Below are 21,628 nucleotides of genomic sequence, written 5' to 3'. Positions count from 1 at the left end.
GGAATTCAGTGCAGTGCTCTGGGAGCTGAGCCCAGCCCCACCCCGAGGCTTTAGCCCCAGGGCGAGCCTGACCAGCCACCAGCTGGAGGGACTCCAGATCAGCAGCAGCTGTGGCCGTTTCCAGATTCATCAATACACAGATGTGAAGGACAAAGTGAGAGGTCAGTGCAGTCTGGACTTTGGGACCCAGTAAGTGGGAGTGCGTAGCTTTTGTCCCTGGGGCGAGAAGCCGCTGAGGCACCGGCACAGCCAGCCAGTGCCACGTGGCAGCTTCAGCTCCTGGCCTGCAGAGTATAGGGGGACCAAGCACCAGTCTGAAGGGTAATCTCTCTTGCTTTAACCTGCTTGGATCTGGATTGCAGTCTAGGGTGGAGGTCCTGGGGTGTGTGTCCAGCTTGCCAGAGCGTGTGGAGACCTCAGAGAAAGCACCCATCTAATACCTCCGGCAGCTGAGAAAACCCCAGCGTTTGGGACAAAAGCTCCCCTATCTGGTGGCAGAGTCCTGCACAAGAAAATTATGAAATGAGGGGCGGCCAGGTGGCTCAGCGAGTAAGAGCACTGGTTCCAGTGTTGGGACGACCTGGAGATCGAATCCCGGGCTCAGACACTCAGCACCACACCCAGCAATAACTGGCCGTGTAACCTTGAGCAAGTTACTTAACCCCAATTGCTTAAAAAAAAAAATTATGAAATGAGAGTCAACAGCCTGACTGAGGAAAATACTACCTTAAAAAACAGACTGACTCAAATGGCAAAAGAGGCTCAAAAAGGCAATGAGGAGAAGAATGCCTTAAAAAGACGAATTTGCCAGATGGAAAAAGAATCTCAAAAGCTCACTGAGGAGAATCATTGCTTCAGAATTAGATTGGAGCAAATGGAAGCTAATGACTTTATGAGAAATCAAGATGCTGTTAAACAGATCCAAACAAATGAAAGAATAGAAGGTAATGTGAAATATCTCATGGGAAAAATCACTGACCTGGAAAATAGATCCAGGAGAGATAATTTAAAAATTATTGGACTACCTGAAAGCCATGATCAAAGTAAGAACCTAGAAATCATCCTCCAGGAAGTTCTCAAAGAAAACTGCCCTGATGATTTAGTACCAAAGAGCAAAATAGAGGTTGAAAGAATCCACCGATCACCTCCTGAAAAAGATCCCAAAAAGAAAACTCCCAGGAATATTACAGCCAGGTTCCGGAATTCCCAGATTAAGGAGAGAATATTACAAGCAGCCAGGAAGAAACAATTTGAATATTGTGGAAACACAATCAGGATAACCCAGGATCTGGCAGCTTCTACACTGAGGGATCGAAGGGCTTGGAAGTCAAAAAGACCAGAGGTCAAAGGAGCTGGGATTAAAACCAAGAGTCACCTACCCAGCAAAACTGAGTATCATGTTTCAGGGGAAAATATGGTCATTCAGTGAAATGGAGGACTTTCAAGCATTCTTGCTGAAAAAGCCAGAGTTGAATAGAAAATTTGACATTCAGATACAAGAAGAGAAGCATGAGAAGGTAAACAGGGAAAAGAAATCATAAGGAACTTATCAAAGTTGAACTATTAACATTCCTACATTAAAAAAAAATAATTGTAACTTATGAAACTTTTCTCAGTAGTTGAAGGGATTAGAAATATATATATGTCTATATATGAGGGTATATGAGTATATGAATACATATGTGAATGTGTGTATATATGTTTACAGGTATACATAGATAGAGGGCCCAGGACCAATTTAACAGGAAGGGATGATACTTAAAAGGTGAAATTAAGAGGTGAGAGGAATATAATGAGAGGATATGGGGAGAGACAGATTGGGGTAAACTATCTCATACAGAAGAGGCAAGGGAAAATGGTTACAATGGAGGAGAAGAATAGGAAGGCAAAAGGTAATGGATCAAGCTTATTCCCATTGAATTTGGCTTGAGGAGGGAATGAAATACACATTAAATAGGGTATCTCACCCTCCAGGAGAGTAGGGGGGGAAGGGGATGAGAGGGGGAATGATGAAAGGGAGGGCAGGCTGGGGGGGGAGGGAAGTTGGAAGCACCCACTTTTGAAAAGGGACGGGATCAAAGTAGAGAATAGAACAAGTGGGAGGTGGGATAGGAGGGAGGGAAATATAGTCAGTCTTTTACAATATATCTACTATGTTATTGTTTTGCATTAGCCACACATGTACAACCTATACTGAACTGCTTATCTCTGTAAGGGTGGGTGACAAGGGAGGAAGCGAATGAATCTGGAATTGAAAGTTTTAAAATTAAATATTCAAATATATATATATGTGTGTGTGTGTATATATATATATATATATAATACTATTATTAATACCATCTTACATGTAATTGGGAAATATGATATACAGGCACTGAGGCGTGGAGATCCACTGGAAAAGTCGAAAGGGGTATGGGAGAAAATATGGGAGAGAGCAGATTGGAGGAGGGGATATCCTGTGGGACTGCTATTTTGGGGCGGTGGGTAGGAGAAAAACGGGGAGAAAATTTGTAACTCAAAATCTGGCAGAAACGAATGATGTAAATCAGAAGTTAATAAAGCATTAAAAAAAAAAGAGGAAAGAGGCAGCTAGAAGGGGACATGCTGGGCATAGAAAGCTAATGAGTTTGTTTGCCTGGGTCAGAGAGTGGCAAAACCAAATGAATGAGGAGAGGTCTGTACCAGGAACCTGGGACAATTCCCTTCCAGGGAATGGGGCCAACGGGGAACATCAATCGATTAACATTTATTAACTCCCTGCTATGTGCCAGGCATTGCACTAAGTGCTGAGGATACAAAAAGAGGCAAAAGCCAGGCCCTGCCCTCAAGGTGCTTACAGAAGCTGCCCATTTCCAACTCTGCATCACTCTGAGTTGCATAAGGGTGAATGAGGTCTATGCAGCACTTTCCCTACTAGATTAGCTTCCTCTTTGATATATGTACTATTCAAGTCACCCAAATGAATCAAATTTAACAAACATTTATGGTAAGAAAACATTACATGTTGTGAGCTATGCTTAGCAGTAGAGATCTAACAACAGGTAGGCACTGTGGCATGGAGGATAAAGCTCTGGGTTTGGAGTCTGGAAGACGTGAGTTTGAATCCTACCAGATACTTATTAGCTGTGTGATCTCCAGCAGTTACAATGTAAGTTCCTGAGCTTTGGAATGGTTTCATTGTTTGTACTTGTATCCCCAGCATGGTGCTTGGTACATAGTAGGTGCTTAATAAAAGCTTTTAAAAATAATTTTTATTACTTATTATTTTTATTATTTAGACCTGCACATTAAGACCATCTAGGCAGGGATGTGAATGATGGCGCTGAGAGAGCAGAGAGCATGGAAAACAGTTGAGAGGTTATTATTCCAGGAGAAATTTCATTAGAACCTGAATGTAAATGGAGAGGAGAATAAGCACAGGAGACTTGGGTGGCAGATTGAAAAAAAAAAACCCAGCTTTCCCCTTGGAGTTTACTCTGGGCAGTACCCAGGCCCAGACAACTTTCATACCCAACAGCATGATGACACCCAGCCTTGGTGGTCTGGTCTGGGCAGTACTGGGAGGTAAGTGAGAAAGGTTGAATAGAAACTCACTTACAAGTAGCTAAATCGACAGAAAGGGTCATAAATGTCAGAGGGAAAGTGAGCATCAATTTGAAAAGAGGCCAGAACACCAGGTACAAGTGCTGTATAACTAAAGGAAAATGAACCCAAATTATCCAATGAAAAGGAATCCTGTGGATGCCCTAGACATCATGGAACCAATAGCAAGAAATTCTAGAATGGTTCAAAAGAGAAAGAACATTTTCAAAATAAGAAATTAGGAATGGATTTAGGATACAAATCAGAGCTCTCAACAAAAAAAATTTTAAAACTACAAACAGCAGAATAGGAAAAACTGGATATGTGATGGAGAATCTTTAAGGAAAGAGAGGCTTAAAGAGAAAGAACAACACAAAAATACTTAACAGTATTTACTTAATACTGGCAGAAGAGAAAGTCCAACAATATTAGAAGAACTCAAGAACTCAACATTAGTCAAAGTGACTGCCCTGTTATCTTTCTTTTTTTAAAAATGTATCATTTGGGGCGCCCAGGTAGCACAGTGAGTAAGAGCACTGGCTCCAGTGTTGGGATGACCTGGAGAACGAGTCCTGGGCTCAGACATTTAGCACCCACCCAGAAACACCTGGCCATGTAACCTTGAGCAAGTTAACCCCAATTGCTTAGGGGCGGCCAGGTGGCTCAGTGAATAAGAGCACTGGCTCCAGTGTCAGGATGACCTGGGGATCAAATCCAGGCTCAGATACTTAGCACCACACCCAGAAATAACTGGCTGTGTAACCTTAAGCAAGTTACTTAACCCCGATTACTTTAAAAAAAATGTATCATTTATTTTTAATACTCTTTAAAAAAATTTTTGAGTTCCAAATTGTCCCCCTTCCTCCAGCAGACTGCCCTGTTCTCAAATAGGATGTGAAGAGCTAACTTAAGAATCGTAGCTATACCAGAAAGGAAAATAAAAAGAGGTGACTATCCTTTTGCAGCACATAACACAGACAGTTCTGAACAGAGATAACAAAGTATTGGTCAAATCCAAAGTTGGATGGGGATAGGGCAGTGGGGTTTGAGGAGAACTCCTATCTCTAATTTCAGGGCCTATTTCACAGTTTCAATCATGAATACACTATTCAAACAGGCAGAAAAAAGATCTGGAAATCTGAAGGAGAGGCCTTTTGGAGAAGCCAAGATCATTCTGTTTGGAAGAGAAATCAGAGAAGAGAATAAAAGCAGATTATAAAAAGGGCCTCAGGTCACAATCCAAATGAACGTTGCTTCATTTTAGGCACTCCTTCAAAGCAGCAGCAGCACCTTCCAAAGAAGAGTGATGAATCAACTCACCAACACTCCAAACAAAAGAAACACAAGAAAGTAAATAAATACATATAATGATCAAGACAAGGCTAAGCACAGAAATCATTTCAGTCATTGATGAGCTTTTGCTTAAAAAAAAAGCTATGTAGGATAAAAGAATAAACAAAGCCAAATCACCAAGGGCACCCAAAATAGACCTAAGAGACTCAACAATTAAGGGGAACTTAAAAAATCAGAAGAGAAAGAAGAAAAGTTGAAATGATCATACTCCATAGACAAAATCCTCAAACTCCCTCAGAGAATCAATACTTTTTATGGGAGGGAATAACTAGGTGAGAAGTTGGTGGAATGAAGAAAGAGGAGATGAGTGACCGGGGGAAATGGTGATACACCCCGACCAAATGCAGAGATCACCAGCTAAGAATTTGCTCCAGTCTTTTGACAGGAATGGAGGCTGTGAGAGAACAAGACCTAAGGAAGGGTAGGGTGGGCCAGAGGAAAGGGATCCAGGGCAATTAAGCCTAAGGAGGTGGAGGAGGTGTTGAGACAGGCATCTTATAATGGGTTCCATCTGGGAGAAATGTGTACATTAGAAGATGAACTTCTCTGAGGAAGAACTGTATCCATCCCTGGAGAGCATCTCGCTCCAAGAGCAAGAACGTGTGAGCACCCAAAGGATGGCCAGCACCGAGCAGAAACAGAGAGGAGAACATGACCTTGGCAATGAAAACTGATGTGGGCTTGGGAGGGTTAGGACTATGTCTAATGAGATACCATGTAACTGGCACCACACAATGCTTCTTCCACCTGATATGCTTTTCTTTACCAACTGTTATTTCAGAGATTCCTTTCTCTATCTTGCTCTCTCTCACCTGCATATCTAATCTCTTGCCAAGGTCCATTCATTCTACCTTGGTAATTTGTCCCTTCCTCTCCTCTGACACTACTCCCACCCTGGTGCAGGCCTTCATCACCTCATGTCCAGACTAGAGCCATAGCTGCTGGTAGAGGTGCCTGCCTCAGTTTCCCCCCATCCCAGATCATCCTCCACTCAGTTGTCAAAGTAAAACTAAAGCCTAGGCCCCTGCCTAGGCTCCCTGTCACCTCCAGGATCAAGTATAAAATCCTGTTTGGTGGTCAAAGTCCTTTCTACGGTACACCCCTGACCCTTTCTAGGCTTCTTATACCTTCCTCCCTTCCTTTACTCTGGGGTCCAGTGAGACACTGCTCCCTACTTCATGCATTTTCCCAGGAATTCTCCCCCTCCTCAGTTCTGCTGCTTGGCTGCCTTTCAAGTCCAGCCTAAAATCCTACCTTCTATAGGAAGCTCTTAATTCTAGAGCCTTTTCTCTTTGCACTTCATCCTATGAACAGCTTGTTTGTACAAAGCTGCCTACATGTGACAGCTCCCCTTGAGAGCATGGACTGTGTTTCTCCTTCTTTGTAGTCTCAGGACTTAGCACTGAGCCTGGCACTTAACATTTACTGGCTGATTGACTGTGTGACCATCTGCAGAAGGCTACGGTCCTGGGGGCAGGTAGGTGGTGCAGTGAATAGGGCACTGGCCCTGGAGTCAGGAGGACCTGAGTTCAAATCTGACTTCACACACTTAACACTTACTAGCTGTGTGACCTTGGGCAAGTCACTTAACCCTAATTGCCCTACCTTCCCCCCACCAAAAAACAAACAAAAAAAAAAGGCTATGGTCGTGCAGCTTCTTCCCAGCCTATGTTCATTTCCTCAGTTTCTCTCTTGTCCTAAAGGCTTAAGACATACTTGCTGCCTGACTAAGCTAATGCTGCTTCCTTTCCTCCTGTGTCTCTGGCACTGTAGAATTCAGCATCCCTCCCTACGCCCTCTATACCTGCTTAACACAAACATCTTCTGGCCCTTCTCCTTCCCACCAACTAACAGGTGAGCTGCCCCTTTCTGGGATGAAAAACCTGAGGCAGCATCAGACACATCTCTCCTAGGCCCATGATCACCGAACTCATCCATCTCACAGACCTGCAGAATTCAATTCCATTGCACTCACATTTATCATGCTTCTACCATGGGCAGGGCATTGCTTTTGGCAAAGGACCTCAGGAATGTTTCAGTTTTGTGTATGTGAATGCATTTTTCAACTTAATTCAATCCAATGAGTAATTATTAACTGCTAGGCACTGTGTGCTGGGCATATGTGAACAAAAATGAAAGGGACCCTGGCCTCAGGGGGCTTACATTTTACTGAGTGGGATACAGTATGCATACCCAACACACAGTTTATCTCCTATAATACCAAGAAAGGTCAAGAGAGTGAGAATGAGAATGAGAACATTTGGGTGAATCAGGAAAAGCCCCTTGTAGGAGGCAGCTCCTGAATGAGGTTTGGAAGGAAGTTGGGGATCCTGAGAGATGAGATGGGGACCCCATGTGTCCTGGGGGACAGTATAGGCACAAACTACCCACCCACCCTCCCTGGGATGGCCTCTCTCTGCCATGAACAGGGGCACCCTCTGTACAGGGACCCTCATCAGATGCCCAGCTCCTGGGGAGAGCAGCAGCCTTTCTGGGACAAGCAGAAACTTTCATGCAAATAGGCTGTAGCTCCTGTGGTGATGGCTAAGCTTGTTATCCCAACATTTGGACTGGGTGCTTGGCCTCTAATGGGCTTTACCATAAACAGGGATATGGTTGGGCCTGGGCATGGGTACTGGGAATGGTTGCTATTAAGGAATTTTCCCAATTTTACCTTGCTTTTCTATTTTAAGGAAATGGTTCATTTTCATAGCCACCATGTAATCATCATGTAACTGACAGTCAAAATGGTTTGGTCTCTTAAGGAAGAAATTCAGAGGGACTGGGAGGTCGTGTGCATGAGCCTGTAGGACCCTGTAAAAGCTTAGAAGCAGCTGGAGGCACTCCACTGGGGAAGCAGGGGGGCCATCTATTTAGATCCAAGGAATACCTTAATGTCACAGCAGATGAAAATGAGGCCCATCCGAAGAAGAGGTCCCAGGCCTCACAATTAACAAGCACTGAACCCCAGATCTATTACTGAGGTCTAGTGGTCAGAAGTGGCAGCAGGATTCCAGGTACAGCTGCATCATGATTTGGGATACTAGGATCGCATTATAAACAGGACAAAGAATGGACCTACTTGTGGTTTCACTGGTTTAAGGAACTTTTATGGGAGGAAACTCCTCCCCCAATACAAGTCGGCACCTTCTCTGTAACATGCAAGCTTCTGGAGTGGCCTGGAGAGTAGAGGGAGGGGCAGTGACTTGCTCAGAGGCCATCAGTCAATACAGAGGAGGTGGCTAAGGCCAGGTCAGCTTGCTGGCCACTATACCTGGCCTAGTCTAGTAGAACACAATTCAATTCAATTCAGTGTTAGCCTGACACCATCTGGAGTACACTCAATTTGCAGTTAGATGACCTGGGTGCAAATCCTGGCTCATCCATCTTTGGCCAAACCACTCTCACTCTCTCAGAATCACAGGCTAGCCCCAAATCCACGATCCCAGGGGCTACACCTAATATTCTCCATTAGAATCTAACTCCAATGTCTCATCTGAGTGAGGTAGGGACTTGGGAGCTGAAAAGCTGTGCCTGTCTGATGGCAAGAAGGATAGGTCGTACAGCAAGCTAGAAAGGCTTTGAGTTAGGGACCAGGAAACAGACTCTGTGTGTGTGTGTGTGTGTGTGTGTGTGTGTGTGTGTACGCACGCCCTCTTGTGCACTTGGGGTATAGCCTAACTTCTACGTTTAAGAAGCATGGATTAATTCTGAGACCTAATGTGAGAAGTGTTTAAGGGGCGAAGTCCTTACCAAGTGAGACCACATTCCCATAATTCTCCAGCATCACATCTTTGTAGAGGGTTCTCTGAGAAGGGTCCAGCTGGCCCCATTCCTCCTTCGAGAGATACACCGCCACATCGTTGAACGTCACCAGTTCCTAGAATAACATGTGCCTGCTGATCGAAAGGCAATTCCATAACTTTACCTCAGGATGAGGACAGAGCCTGCAGATGTCAGAGAGCAGAGGAAGGGGCCTCCAGCAGTTAGAAACTCTGACAATGGTGGTTAGTGGGCAGGAAAGACAGTGAAGGAGAAGCCTCCCTATGCCCTAGAAAGAGGCAGTGCCATCACCAGCTGAGGCAGACCTGCCTCTGCCATGAACTTGATGTGTAAACTGAGGCAAGTCATTTAATCTCAAGGGGCCAACCTCAGTAGAGGGAAAAGCAGTGAAAATAACCTGAAGTTAAAAATCACAATAAGAATGGAAAGAATAGTAACCTGGATTGGCGATCCAGATTTGCCATCAATGAACTCTGTGGTCTTGGGTACGTCAATTACATCTCTGCTCTTCCTTCCTTACTATAAAATGGGGGTGGGGGAGGGGAGAAGATAATGATTTAGATATGTTACAGCATCTGGGTCTCATGATAATCACGTACAAGAAGGACTATGATCCCCATTTTACAGATGAAGAAATGGGCTAAGAGGAAGGAAGAAACTTGTCCAAGGACACATGGCTATCTGTAAGTCTGGAGTTTTTTCTTTATGGCCAGGCTGCCTCTCCAGAACAGCCCACACTGTATCTCTTGGCTTACACGAGAGCAGGCTATTGCTGTGGAAGCAAAGGTACCAGGCAGGGAACAAGATAGGCATTGGCGATGGAAGCTGCTAGAAAGAGAAGCTCAGTGATGTTTCTCTAATAAAGGAAAGGATTCAAATTAAAAAAATAGGACTAAGAGCCATTCCCTAACAGATAAGTGGTCAAAGGTTATGAGGTGATAGTTATTAAAGGAAGAAATTCAAGTTATCAGTAGTCACATGAAAAAATGTTACAAATCACTAATAATTAGAGAAATGCAAATTAAAACAACTCTGAGGTTCCATCTCACTTCTATCAAATTGGCTAACAGAAAAGGAAAAATGACACATACTGAAGGGGACATGGAAAAGAAGGCACATTAATTCATTGTTGGTGGAGTTGTAAACTAGACCAACCATTCTGGAGAGCAATTTGGAACTATGACCAAAGGGCTATAAAACTGTGCATACCCTTTGATGCAGCAATACCACTACTAGGTTTGTATTTAAAAGAGATCCAAGGAAAAAGAAAAGGACCTATTAATACAAAAATGTTTATAACAGCTCTTTTTGTAGTGGCAAAGAATTAAAAATTGAAGGGATGTCCATCAATTGGGGAATGGCTGAACAAGTTGTGGTAAATGATTGTGATGGAATGCTATTGTGCAATGACAAAGAGGATGATTTTAGAGAAACCTAGGAAGACTTACATGAAATGATGCAAAGTGAAGTGAGCAGAACCAGGAGGACAATTTACATAGTAGCAGCAATGTTGTGAAAAGGAACAATTTTGAAAAGAAATTAGAGATCTGATCAACCCTAATTGCAGAGGCCTAATGAGGAAGCCAGCAGGCCACCTCATGAGACAGAGAGACAAGGGATATGCAGAATGAGTTATGACCAAAGTAGAAATTTGTTTTGCTTGACTATGCCATCTGTTACAATGATTGGTTTTGTTTTTTTCTTCTCAATGGTGGTATGAGGGAGGAAGAGAAAATAAATGCTTGTTAAAAAGGGGGGGGGCATTGGGGGTGGCTAGGTGGCGCAGTAAATAGAGCACCAGCCCTGAAGTCAGGAAGACCTGAGTTCAAATCTGGCCTCAGACACTTAACACAAAAACCAGCTGTGTGGCCTTGGGCAAGGGCAAGTCACTTAACCCCAACTGCCCTCCAAAAAAAATTAAAAATAAAAAGGGGGGGCAGAAAGGAAGGAGAGATAGAGACAGATAGAGAGAGAATAAGAGAGTGAGAAGGAAAGAGAGAGGAGAGAGAGGGAGAAAGACAAAGGGGGAGGGAGAAAAAAAGAGGAGATGGGAGTGGGGAGGGATAGAGACACAGAGCAGGGAGAGAACAGGAATGGAGAAAAACTACTGAGGTAACCTATGGACTCCTCAGAATGTTTTTTAAATGTATAAATTTTTAAAAAAGGGATTATAAAGAAAATCAAGTAATTTGAAATAGTTATCAAAATATATTTTTTAAAAGTTCACAGATTCCAGATTAAGAACCCCTGTCTTCAAGTGATTGAAAAGATGAGTTAAAACTTTATGGTCTAAATGTCATTCATCAAAATAGAAATAATTGCAAAGCAAGTACAACTGGTTATACTGATGCTTAATATAACTCATAATAACTCGTTTTGGGGGATTAATTTATTTATTTTAGTCTTCAACATTCATTTCCCCAAGATTTTGAGTTCTAAATATTCTCTCCATCTCTCCCCTCCCTCCCACCCTGTAATAACTCATTTTTAAAAGAGAAAGAGAAGCTGAGGGGGAAGATGAGTCTGGAGGGCCATGAGCTTGGGGACAACAGAACCATGCCTCACCTGGGGCCTAGCCATCAGACAGGGAGCTGCTGTCAACTGGTGTCCTGCGGGCCCTTAAGGGAGAAGTACAGGAACCTAGGGAGCAAACAGAAGAGTTCAGATTTTTTTTTCTGCTTGGTTCACTCACCAAAAACCACAGGGTATGTCCTCTTAACCCACTCAGAGGCAAAAGAGTCTGAAACTGAACGTTCTGTAGAAAGCTCACATCCATCCCTCCAGGGCTCCATTTCTTTAAGGAAGGAGTCCCAAGGAACTGCTACTTCCCCAGAATCCCACTCTCCATCTATTCTTAGGCTGAAGGCAGGGCTTTCCTTAGGCACAATATATTAGTCGGGCAAATTTGATTCTGACCACCTCCTGAGCCTCCCACCTTTTTATTCCTCTCTCCTGATCTCTAGGATGCTCTGCACCTTCCCAGGGCCCTCCTATTGGTAAAAGCTTACTCTGAGTTGTCTCCTAGGCTACTGTGATCCAATCTGTGCCTTGGAGTGAAGGGATATAGGACAGTTTCCCTGAAAAGCAAAACAAGCAGCCTTGTATGAGGTTTGCAGCCCTAGGATCTCAATTTCTACCCTGTCCCAGTTTACACTTATACTGCATGCCCCTTAGATCACACACCTGGGGTCTTCAAGAGGAAATTCGGTTCAGCCTCTGGCCCTTCTCCCCCCCCAGATGAGCACAGCAATATTCTCCGGATCCTTGCTACTGCAGGTTCTCTTCTGCCTCCCCAAGCCTGGTCCTAATCCCAAACCCTCCCCTCTACTTAATTTCCATATTCCTGTTGAGGACACCACCATCCTCCCAGCCCCCTAGGCTCACAAACTAGAAGTCACCCTCAACTCCATCCAATCTCTTCCTCCAGATCCAATCTGATGCCAAAACTTGTTGATTTTCCCTCTGAAACATCTATGGTACTACCCCTGCTCTGGTGCAGGCCTTCATCACTCCACATCTGGACTCACTGGCTTCTCTGCTTCAAGTCTTTCCCCACTCTAGGCCATCTTCCATTCAGCTCGCCACTCCCAATCTCCCATTCCCCTACTCCATTAACTCCAGCAGTGGCTCCCCATCACCTCCAGGGTCCTCAGTCTGGAGTTCAGAGCCCTTCATAACCTGCCCCTCCACCCTTCCATCTTCTCATACCTTACTCACCCACAGACCGCAGACCATCCAGTGATGCTGCCTGCCTGGCTGCCCTACCCCCACACCACACAGCATCTCCTGTTGAAATTTTTCCCCTCCTTATCTTTGTTCCCTGGCTTCCTTCAAGTCTCAGACCAAACCTCACAATCTGCTGGAAGCCCTTCCTGATCCCCTTGAATGTTAGTGCCTTTCCTCTATTAAGTATCTCCAGTTTATCCTGTATATACTTTGCTTTGTATATATTTGTTTGCAAGTTGGCTGATCCATTAGACTGTCAGCTCCTTGAGGGCAGACAGCCTTTTGCCTCTTTTTCTATCCCCAGCATTTCCCAAGGTTCCTGACACACAGTAGGTGCAGCCTTCCTGCACCAGTATCCATCTGTTCGTGCTTGAACGCCTCTCAGAGCAGTCCACTCCACTTCGGGGAGGTCTGGTAAACCAAAATGGACCCCCACAACTTCTAAGTCCTCTTTTTCTGTTCTCAGGAGTCAAATCAGAACAAATCTAACACCTCCTTCAGTGATAGTCCTTCAAGCACCTGATCAAGGTTATAACATCCCATTGGGCTAACCCTTCCCAGCTCCTTCAATCAATGCTCATATGGACATGCACCTAAGTCCTTTCCTCTAGACCCTCTTCAGCTCATCAATGGCCTTCTTAACCCTGTGCCCAGAAGTGAACAGAGGACTAAAGAAGCAGTCTGCTGAGGTCACCGGACAGAGGTTCTCCCCTCCTTATTCCTGGCAATTACGCTGCAATTCCCAGGGGCTATTTGACAGCCCCATCACACTGCTAATTTAGAGGGACCTCGAGGTCTCCAAAAAGGCCTGGAATCCTTTTCAGACAAACTGCCTGAGCTCCAACCTTAGCCTGTACTTGGGAGGCTGATTTTTGGTCCTGCAGTGTAAGATGTTACACGTATCTCTACCAAGCATCCTCAGATCAATGTACTGATCTGTCAGCACCTCATTGGATGCTACATCTTGTCATCCACTATACCAGCTATCCTCTCCAGCTCTGGGTCATTGGCACCCTTAAGCAATACTTCCCATCCAGTCTCTTGGCCCCAGGAACTAGCACAGTCCCTCACCCATAGGCGTGCTTGGTGATTGATTCTTCTCCATAGAGTCGAAACTCCTTGGGTAAGTTTTGGCCCATTCTCTGGTTCTACAAGTGGCTCCTCAGAGTGAGGGTGGTAGCGGCTAGAGTGGGACAGGGGCCTCCCCTACAAAAATCATGGGGGGCAGGGCAGTGGAAGGACCCAGAGATTAGTCTCTTGGGAAATGAGCTCAGATGAGTAGAACAATTGGGGGGCATGGGAATGGAGTGGGATGGGTGTGGAAAGGCAACAAAAAGTTCAAGAACTCCTTCTATATTGACTTTCCTCATACGTAGCGGAAATTTGTCTCTTGGCTACATTGTACCTGGTCCTATCCTCTGGGGCCAAGCAAAGTGAATCAAAACTCTTCCATACGATGATGCTTCACACACTTGAAAATACCACCAGGGCCCCGTTAAGTTTCCCTAGGGCATCTGAATGATTCCCATCAAATTTCCAGTCCCTCCAAAATCCTGGTTGCTATGTGCTCCAGCTTGCCAACTACTCTGGATATGGTCTGTTCAGAACAGAATAGACTGGGGTGCGTCACCTTCCTTCTTCTGGCCACTGCTCCTCCAGCAATCCAACCCAAGGTTGCATGACCTGTTGGAACAGCCTCATCGCCCTGCTGACTTCAATGAGTGTCATCTTTGCATTATCACTGCTCATCCTCCCATTGGCTTTCCCCCCAACATTCAGCCCCTTGTTACAGCCTGTCGATGTCCTTGACGGTATGCCTTCAGTTATCCATGCTTGTTTATCCAATTATCCAATCTTCCCTGCTTCATGTCACCTGCAAATTGGCTAAGCATACCATTTATGCCCTCATCCAAGTCACTGATAACATTGGTAAATAGTACACCTCGAGTTCTGGTCAACCCATTTAAAACCTACCTGTGATGTCTTCATCTTGTCTCCAAGGATAATAGATTTAGAGCTGGATAGAACCTTTAGAGATCATCTAGGGCCAAGGGGTGGAGAACCTGCAGCCTCCAGGCCACATGTGGCCCTCTAGGTCCTTAGGTGCAGCTCTTTGACTGAATCCAAACTTCACTGAACCAGATTCCCCACCCCTAGCCTAGGCCAACCCCCTCCTTTTCTAGATGATGAAATTGAGGCCCAGAGTGGTTTGAAGATTTAGCCAAGGTACCCATGACTGGTAAATGGAAGTGCTGGCCTAATGACTCCAAATTTAGCACTTGTTCCAGTATTATCACCAACAGAGGGAGTGTTATATGACACTCATACTTGGCCTTTAGTGGAAGGTGGACACAACTGCTTACCAATTTGGGGGGGTGGGAGTGGGAGTAGGGGAAGAGTCCTGTAATTTCATTAGGCAATTCCCTTTACCTATGTGGACCTGCAGCTTCTAGTCTTAGAGTTGCCTGGGGCACTGAGAGGTCAAGAGACTTTCCATTGTCACAGAGCCAAGTGCTGCAGGAGGCACCTGTCCTCAGGTCCTGATTCCCACTAATAGCCACTATCTCCCTTGCTCATTGATATCACTTGTACAACTGGTCACCACGCCAGGGGTGGGGGCAGTCATCACTGTTGCTTCTAAGCCACTTTCTGTGCTACTGCCCTGTCCATGTTTTGAGAGTCAGGTAGTAAGAAATAACTACAAGGAATCTCAAGGTATATGGGAAGATATGTATGAGCTAAAGTGAATGAAATAAGCAGAAGCAGGAGAACAATGATACCAGTGAGCTCCCTGATGTAGACGAAAGGATCATGTCTTAGTGGCACTGAACTCTGAGTGACTGAAAAGCCAAAGATGGTTACAGAGAAGGAACCATTACCCGTCCTCCTCAAGAGCTGGGTGAGGGGCCCCTAACTGGGAGAATGGCACATACACCATCAAAAGAGGTAACTATAGCAGTTGGTTTTCTTTGTTACAAGAGAAGGTAAGAAAGAGTATATCCAGAAAGAATCATGATATAAAAACAGAAAGATATCAATAAGACTTGTTTTAAAAAGAAAGGAAGAATGAGAAAGATCATGTCCAAGGGTGCAATGACCTCAGATCCAAAAGACCCGGGTCCAAGAAGAACAACGCTTAGGAGAAGGAGCCAAAAGGCATTTATTCTGCTGATTTTCCCAGCCAAGGAGAACAATCTTTGGGATGGTAAGGACAGAACAAAAAACGTTCTATAAGGAGTTGACACCCAAGATAATTAGGGATACAATAAGAAAGTACTTAACAGCCCTAGACAAATCTGAGTCTTTTGGCCCAGGGCATTGAAACCAGTTGGCAAATGCAGCTGCTGAGCCATGTTGAGAAATCATGGCACTTCTCCCATTCTCCACAGGATCAGAGAAGGACAAATAGCTCAATTTTGGGGAGAAAAAAAAGGGTAGAACAGGGTTTATAAGAAGGGGAAGAGCAGACTCCCCAGTGGGTTTGACTTTAGTTCCTGGCAAAATCCTAAACATATTATTAAAGGAATGCTTAGTGAACGTCTGAAAAAGGAAGTGGCAATCACAAAGCCAACTTGGCTTCACAAAAACCAGACTATGCCAGACTAACCTTATTTTCTCTTTGAAACAAGGTATTAGATGGGAAGAATTCAAACAATGCTATAGGTACAGGTTACCAAGATTTTTTAAAGCATGTGACAAAGTCTCTCATTCTGGACAAACTGGAAAGATGTGGCCTAGTTGATAGCATGCTTCAGTAGAACTGGAACTGGGGCAACAATGACCAAACCCAGAGATTTTCTGGTCTCAAGGAGAGGACCCTGGGGATCTACATTTGGCCCTGCGATGTTCAATGTGGTCCTCAATGACTTAAGAAAGGACCTGACTTGCTTATCAGATCTGTGGATGACACAAAGTTGTGAAGAATAGTTAATATGCTGAATGAGAGTAAGAATTCAAGATGATCTCAGCAGGCTAGGGACTAAATGATATTGTCCAAAGAATGCTGGGTTAGGTGCCAGGGGAGCTGGGTTTAAATCCCAGCTTGGTGCTTAATATCAGTGAGACCTTGGCCAAGGAGCTGGACTAGATGACATCTGTCATTCCAGCTCCAAATCCTAGGTCAAACACATTAAAATGAAATTTGACAGGGATAAACATAAAGTCTAAGTTTGTTGTTCAGTCATTTCAGTTGTGTCTATTTGTGACCCCATTTGGGGTTTTCTTGGCTGAGATACTGGAGTGGCTTGCCATTTTCTCTCCAGCTCATTTTACAGATAAGGAAACTGAGGCAAACAGGGTGAAGTGACTTGCTTAAGGTCAAACAACTACTATCTGAGGCTGGATTTTTGAACTCAGATTTTCCTGACTCCAGGCCCAGTGGCACTATGGCACCACACATACCAGTACTCAAAACAGCAAGTTTTTAAGTGCAAGATGGGTAATGCATGGTTAGGCTGTAAGTTTCAGGGAATTCAAGCTCCAACAGTATGAGAGGGCTACCAAAAAATTAACATGGTCTTGGATTGCACTAAGGGAGTCCTAGTGCCTTAGAACAAGGGAAGTGAAAAATTCTTGGTTTAGTCTCATGGGACATATTGGCTTGAGTTTTGGGTATCACATTTTTTCCTTTTTTTTTTGGAGGGCAATCGGGGGTAAGCGACTTGCCCAAAGTCACATGGCTAGTAACTATGTCAAGTGTATGAGGCTGGATTTGAACTCAAGTCCTCCAGACTCCAGGGCTGGTGCTCTATTCACTGGGTACCACATTTTAGGAGAGGCATTGATAAATCAGAGCTCCCAGAGTATGTTGACTGGGATGGTCAAAGAACTGGAGAATTTGAAGGTAGAATAGTATCTGGCACACATAACCTCCTTTCTCCCCTCAAATGTATGTAGATACTATTGTCATTAATAAAATGCAAATTCAATTCAAAGCAATACTTAATTCAGAAAAGTTTTTGTCATGTATTTTCTCAATGACCAGACATTAAGAGCACAATTACAATTGCTGACACTGTGACAAAGGACTATAGAGATTCCTAAATGCAATCTCCCTCATGTGACAAATGAAGAAACTGGATCAATGACTTGCCCAAGGTCATGCAGGTTGTAAGTAGCGGGCCTAGGCTTTGAACCCAGACCTTCTGGCTCCAAATACAGCACTAGATCACAGTGTTATTCTATGTGGGAGGTCCTTACCCTTCCTCTAAATGTAGCCTCCTAGCAGGTTGTCACTTCCTTGTAGGAAGGGACTGTCTGAACTTTCCCTAGGAGGTGATGTTTAGTAAATGCTTGTGGTTATTACTGCCTTAGATTTAGTTATTTTGGACCTGTGGGCTTGAAGTCACGGAAAAATCAAGATGTCAGGAGTAGAAAGGCCTTTAGAAGGTATCTCTTGCAAACAACTCTTAAAAGATAAGCAAACAGGGGCGGCCAGGTAGCACAGAGAGTAAGAGCACCGGCTCCAGTGTAGAGAAGACCTGGAGATCGAATCCCAGGCTCAAACACTTAGCACCCACGCAGAAACACCTGGCCGTGTAACCTTGAGCAAGTTACTTAACCCCAATTGCTTAGGGGCGGCCAGGTGGCTCAGCAAGTAAGAGCACCGGCTCCAGTGTCAGGATGACCTGGATCAAATCTGGGCTCAGATACTCAGCACCACACCCAGAAATAACTGGCCGTGTAGCCTTGAGCAAGTTACTTAACCCCAATTGCTTAAAAAAAAAAAAAGATAAGCAAACAGGTTGAGTTATGTGACCTGACTCCAGTAGCATGGCTTGAATCTCTTGTAATAACTGGGGTTCTTACTCCCTATTAATTATTTCCTTTCCTCTCTTTCTCTTCCCTCCCTCCTTCACTCCTTTTCTTCCTTCCCTCTGACTCATTCTGGCTGTGTGACCTTGGACAAGTCCCTCAACCTCTCAGTGCCCCAGTCAGCTTTCTAAAACTATGGGGTGAACAGCAGCTGCAGATCTGTGTGGACAGAGAAAGCTTCTCCATGGGGAACACCACATACCCCCTGAAATCACAGGGCTTTTCCAAAAGCATTATTTTAATTGCCGAAGAGATGGCTCTCCTCCTCACCAGCACCAACCACTCTACATGTGTCCTCGATCAGATTCCAGTCCCTTCCAATTCCTATAGTTACTACAACTGCCATATCCTACTCTAATCTTTGTTCCCTCCCTGCTACCTACAAACAAATCTCCATCTTTAAAAAACTCTCATTAGATCCTATCCTCCCTGCCAATATCATCCTCCATTTCCCTTCCTTTCTTCATTCAAACTCTTTGAGGAAGTCAACTATATACTATGTACCTTGACTTCCCATCTTCTCACCCACTTAAACCCCTGCAGTGTGGCTTCCAATCTTATTATTCAATTGATCTTTTTCTCTCTGAAGTTACCAATGATCTCCTCATTGGCAGTTCGAATGCTCACCCTTGACCTCTCTGCTGCATCTGGCATTGCTGATCACTTCTCTTCCTGGATAATCTCACCTCTCTGGGTTTTCAGGACACTATTCTCACTCTGTTCTCCCTGGACCCTTCCAGTTGCTCCATCTCAGTCTCCTTTAAGGATTCATCATCCATGTAGTGCTTAGTAATTGTGAGTGTATTCCAAAGCTCTGTCATGGGCCCTCCTTTCATTTTCTCTCTATACTCTCTCTGGGTAATCTTATCAGCTCCCATGGATTCAATGACTATCTATACACTTAACTCCAATACCTACATTTCCAGTCTTGGTCTCTCTGGAGCTCTAGTCCTCCATCATCAATTGCCTATTGAATATTCCTACTGGGGTGTACCATAGGCATTGCAGAGGCAACATGAAAAACTTAGAACTCCTTCCCCCAAATCCACACCTCTCAAACTTCCCTAGGCACCATCCTCCTTCATTCCCAACTCTGCACTCATCCCACACAAACAATCAATGGCCAAATCTTGCCCTTTTCATCTCCATAATATTTCCTCCATAGTCCTCTCCTAGGGGAGCAACCACAACCCTAGTGAAGCCCCTCAACTTCTTGTCTGGATGACTCCAATAGCCTACTAGGTCTCCCTGTCTCAACCCTCTCTCCATTCCAAACTATCCTCCCAAAGTTATTTTCCAAAAGCACAAGTTTGCTCCAAGTTACTCTCCCCCTGCCACTACTTCAAGAAACTTCTGTCACTTTGAGGATAAACTGTTTAACATATAAATCTCCTCCCAGTCTGCTTCCTTCTTCCCTTTTTTAGGCTTCTTATACCTTACTCCCCTTTTCCAACTGTGGCCCAGCCGTGATAGCCTATTGGGTGTTCTGTACATGCAATCCTGTATCTGCTGTTTGTATGCCTATAACACACTCCTTCCTCAAGGGCCAACTTCTTCCAAGTCCCAGTCCTTTCCTGGGCCCACAGTTGCTAAGAGTACCCTGTCCCCAAATTATCTGGTCGTCATTTTGTGTGTATTCTGCAGACATTCATATGTATATGTGTCATTAGGCCCATTAGAATGTATGTTCCTTCAGAACAGGGACTGTTTCACTTTTGTCTTTGTATCTCCAGGGCTGAGCACAGTGCCTAGCACATAGACAGCATTTAATAAATACTTGTTGATTTGACTGTTGATGGGCTGATCTCTGGTTTTTACATCACCTTCATTTCCCATATCCTGGCAACTATTCCTTATGAAAAAGATGCAAAAGAGAGAAAAATCTTCAGCAATACAAATGAGCATACATATACAGTGTCTGAGGGCATAAGCAATACATTCATAGTCTCCCATGTCAAAAACTTCAGGAGTGAAGTATATTTTCTCTAATCTTCTCCAGGACTAAGCAACTCACATTACTGCTTGTTCTTTATGTTGACCTCTGTGGTAGATGGGACCAGAAAAGGGGCACTCATAGGATGGTGGAAAGAGAGTAAGATTTGGGGACAGTAGGTTTCAGAGCAAATCTCATCTCTATTTACTATGTGTGACATTGGGCAAGTCTCTTCCTTCCCAGGTCCACATATAGAAGCAAAGAGGTCTCCCTAACTGTAAAATAATAGCTAATAATAAGACCTAACTCTTATTAGGCACCTACTATGTGCCAGGTAGGCACTGTGCTAAGTGTTTTTCAAATGTGGTGGTGAAAGGTCAAGATTTGGCCACTGACTGGGTGTGTGGGATGAAAGGCCATGTGAGATCATCTCATTTGATCCTCACAGCACTCCTGGGAGGAAGGCATTGTTATTACCCCCATTTTACAGATGAAGAAACTGAGGCAGACAGAGGTGAAGTGACTTGCCCAGGGTCACAAGCTAGTAAGTGTCTAATGCCGAATTTGAACTTGGGTCTTTCTGACTCCACGCCCAGCGCTCTATCCACTAAACCACTTCACAGGAAAACAATGGTTACCTTATCCGTAAAATAAAGAAACTGTACTAGCTGGCCTCGGTTCTCAGACCATCCCACCCTAGCACCACTCCTGTTTCAGGTGGATCTTTGTCTCCCCAGAACCCAGCGCGCCTCGGGGACACCAGCTTGATTAGGCACGTTCAGTGAGTACAGTAGCTTCCTCTAAGCCTTCCTCTGGCCTTGGGTGTCAGGCCCGAGAACGATCCGACTCCAGAAGCAGAAGCCGCGAAAGAACACCTAGGTCTTGTTCCACCGTCCGCCCCACTCCCTCCCCCTCCGAAAATGAAGCAAACAAGTAAACAAAGTCCCTTTGTCTTCTTACCGGCCATCAAAACCCGGCAAAGGCACCGAGCTCCCTGCCGGAGCTCAAAGGAAACTAACAAAAGCCTGACAGGAAGTAGAAGCAAGACTTCCGGGACGGAACCGCGCTCCTCCGGAGAGAGTGCGCACGGCGTGGCTTCCTCTCTAGGCTGACTCGGAGGAATGCTCGTCTCGTTTATTTAGTTCGGCGCATGCGTAATTTCCGTCGTCAATGTAAACATCGAAAACGCGGAAATTCGGAAGGCATATTAAAAATGATACGTATAAATAGAGCACCGGCCCTGGAGTCAGGAGCACCTTAGTTCAAATCCTGCCTCAGACATGAGGCCTCAATGCTTAGTAGCCGTGTGACTTTGGGCAAATCACGTAACCCCAATTGCCCTGCCTTCCCCCCTCCAAAAAAAAAAAAATCACGTATATAGTCCCGTGGAGGAAGTGTGGCCTGGTGGATAGCTATTCGGCTTTGAAAGTCTTCAAT

General features: G+C 44.6%; 1 protein-coding gene across 1 annotated transcript in view; it reads right to left on the bottom strand.

The window, feature by feature from the left end:
- The window catches only part of LOC138170967 (zinc finger protein 420-like), a 60,815-nt gene extending 39,572 nt beyond the window's left edge, over positions 1-21,243 (bottom strand). Inside the window, exons 1-4 of the mRNA XM_069100382.1 lie at positions 21,152-21,243; positions 11,727-11,795; positions 11,284-11,358; positions 8,689-8,815 (exon numbers count right to left, since the gene is read on the bottom strand). Coding sequence (XP_068956483.1) covers positions 8,689-8,815; positions 11,284-11,298 — 142 coding nt within the window. The 5' untranslated portion in view covers positions 11,299-11,358; positions 11,727-11,795; positions 21,152-21,243. The remainder of the gene's footprint in view (positions 1-8,688; positions 8,816-11,283; positions 11,359-11,726; positions 11,796-21,151) is intronic.
- Positions 21,244-21,628: the final 385 nt, after the last annotated feature.

Source organism: Petaurus breviceps, unplaced genomic scaffold, assembly GCF_028583685.1.
Source record: "Petaurus breviceps papuanus isolate PSGF00001 unplaced genomic scaffold, PetGlider_PUasm1.0 400, whole genome shotgun sequence".
In the NCBI taxonomy this organism is placed as follows: Eukaryota; Metazoa; Chordata; class Mammalia; order Diprotodontia; family Petauridae; genus Petaurus; species Petaurus breviceps.
The sequence above is the reverse complement of the archived record's forward strand: the minus strand, read 5'-3'. Positions and strand labels throughout refer to the sequence as shown.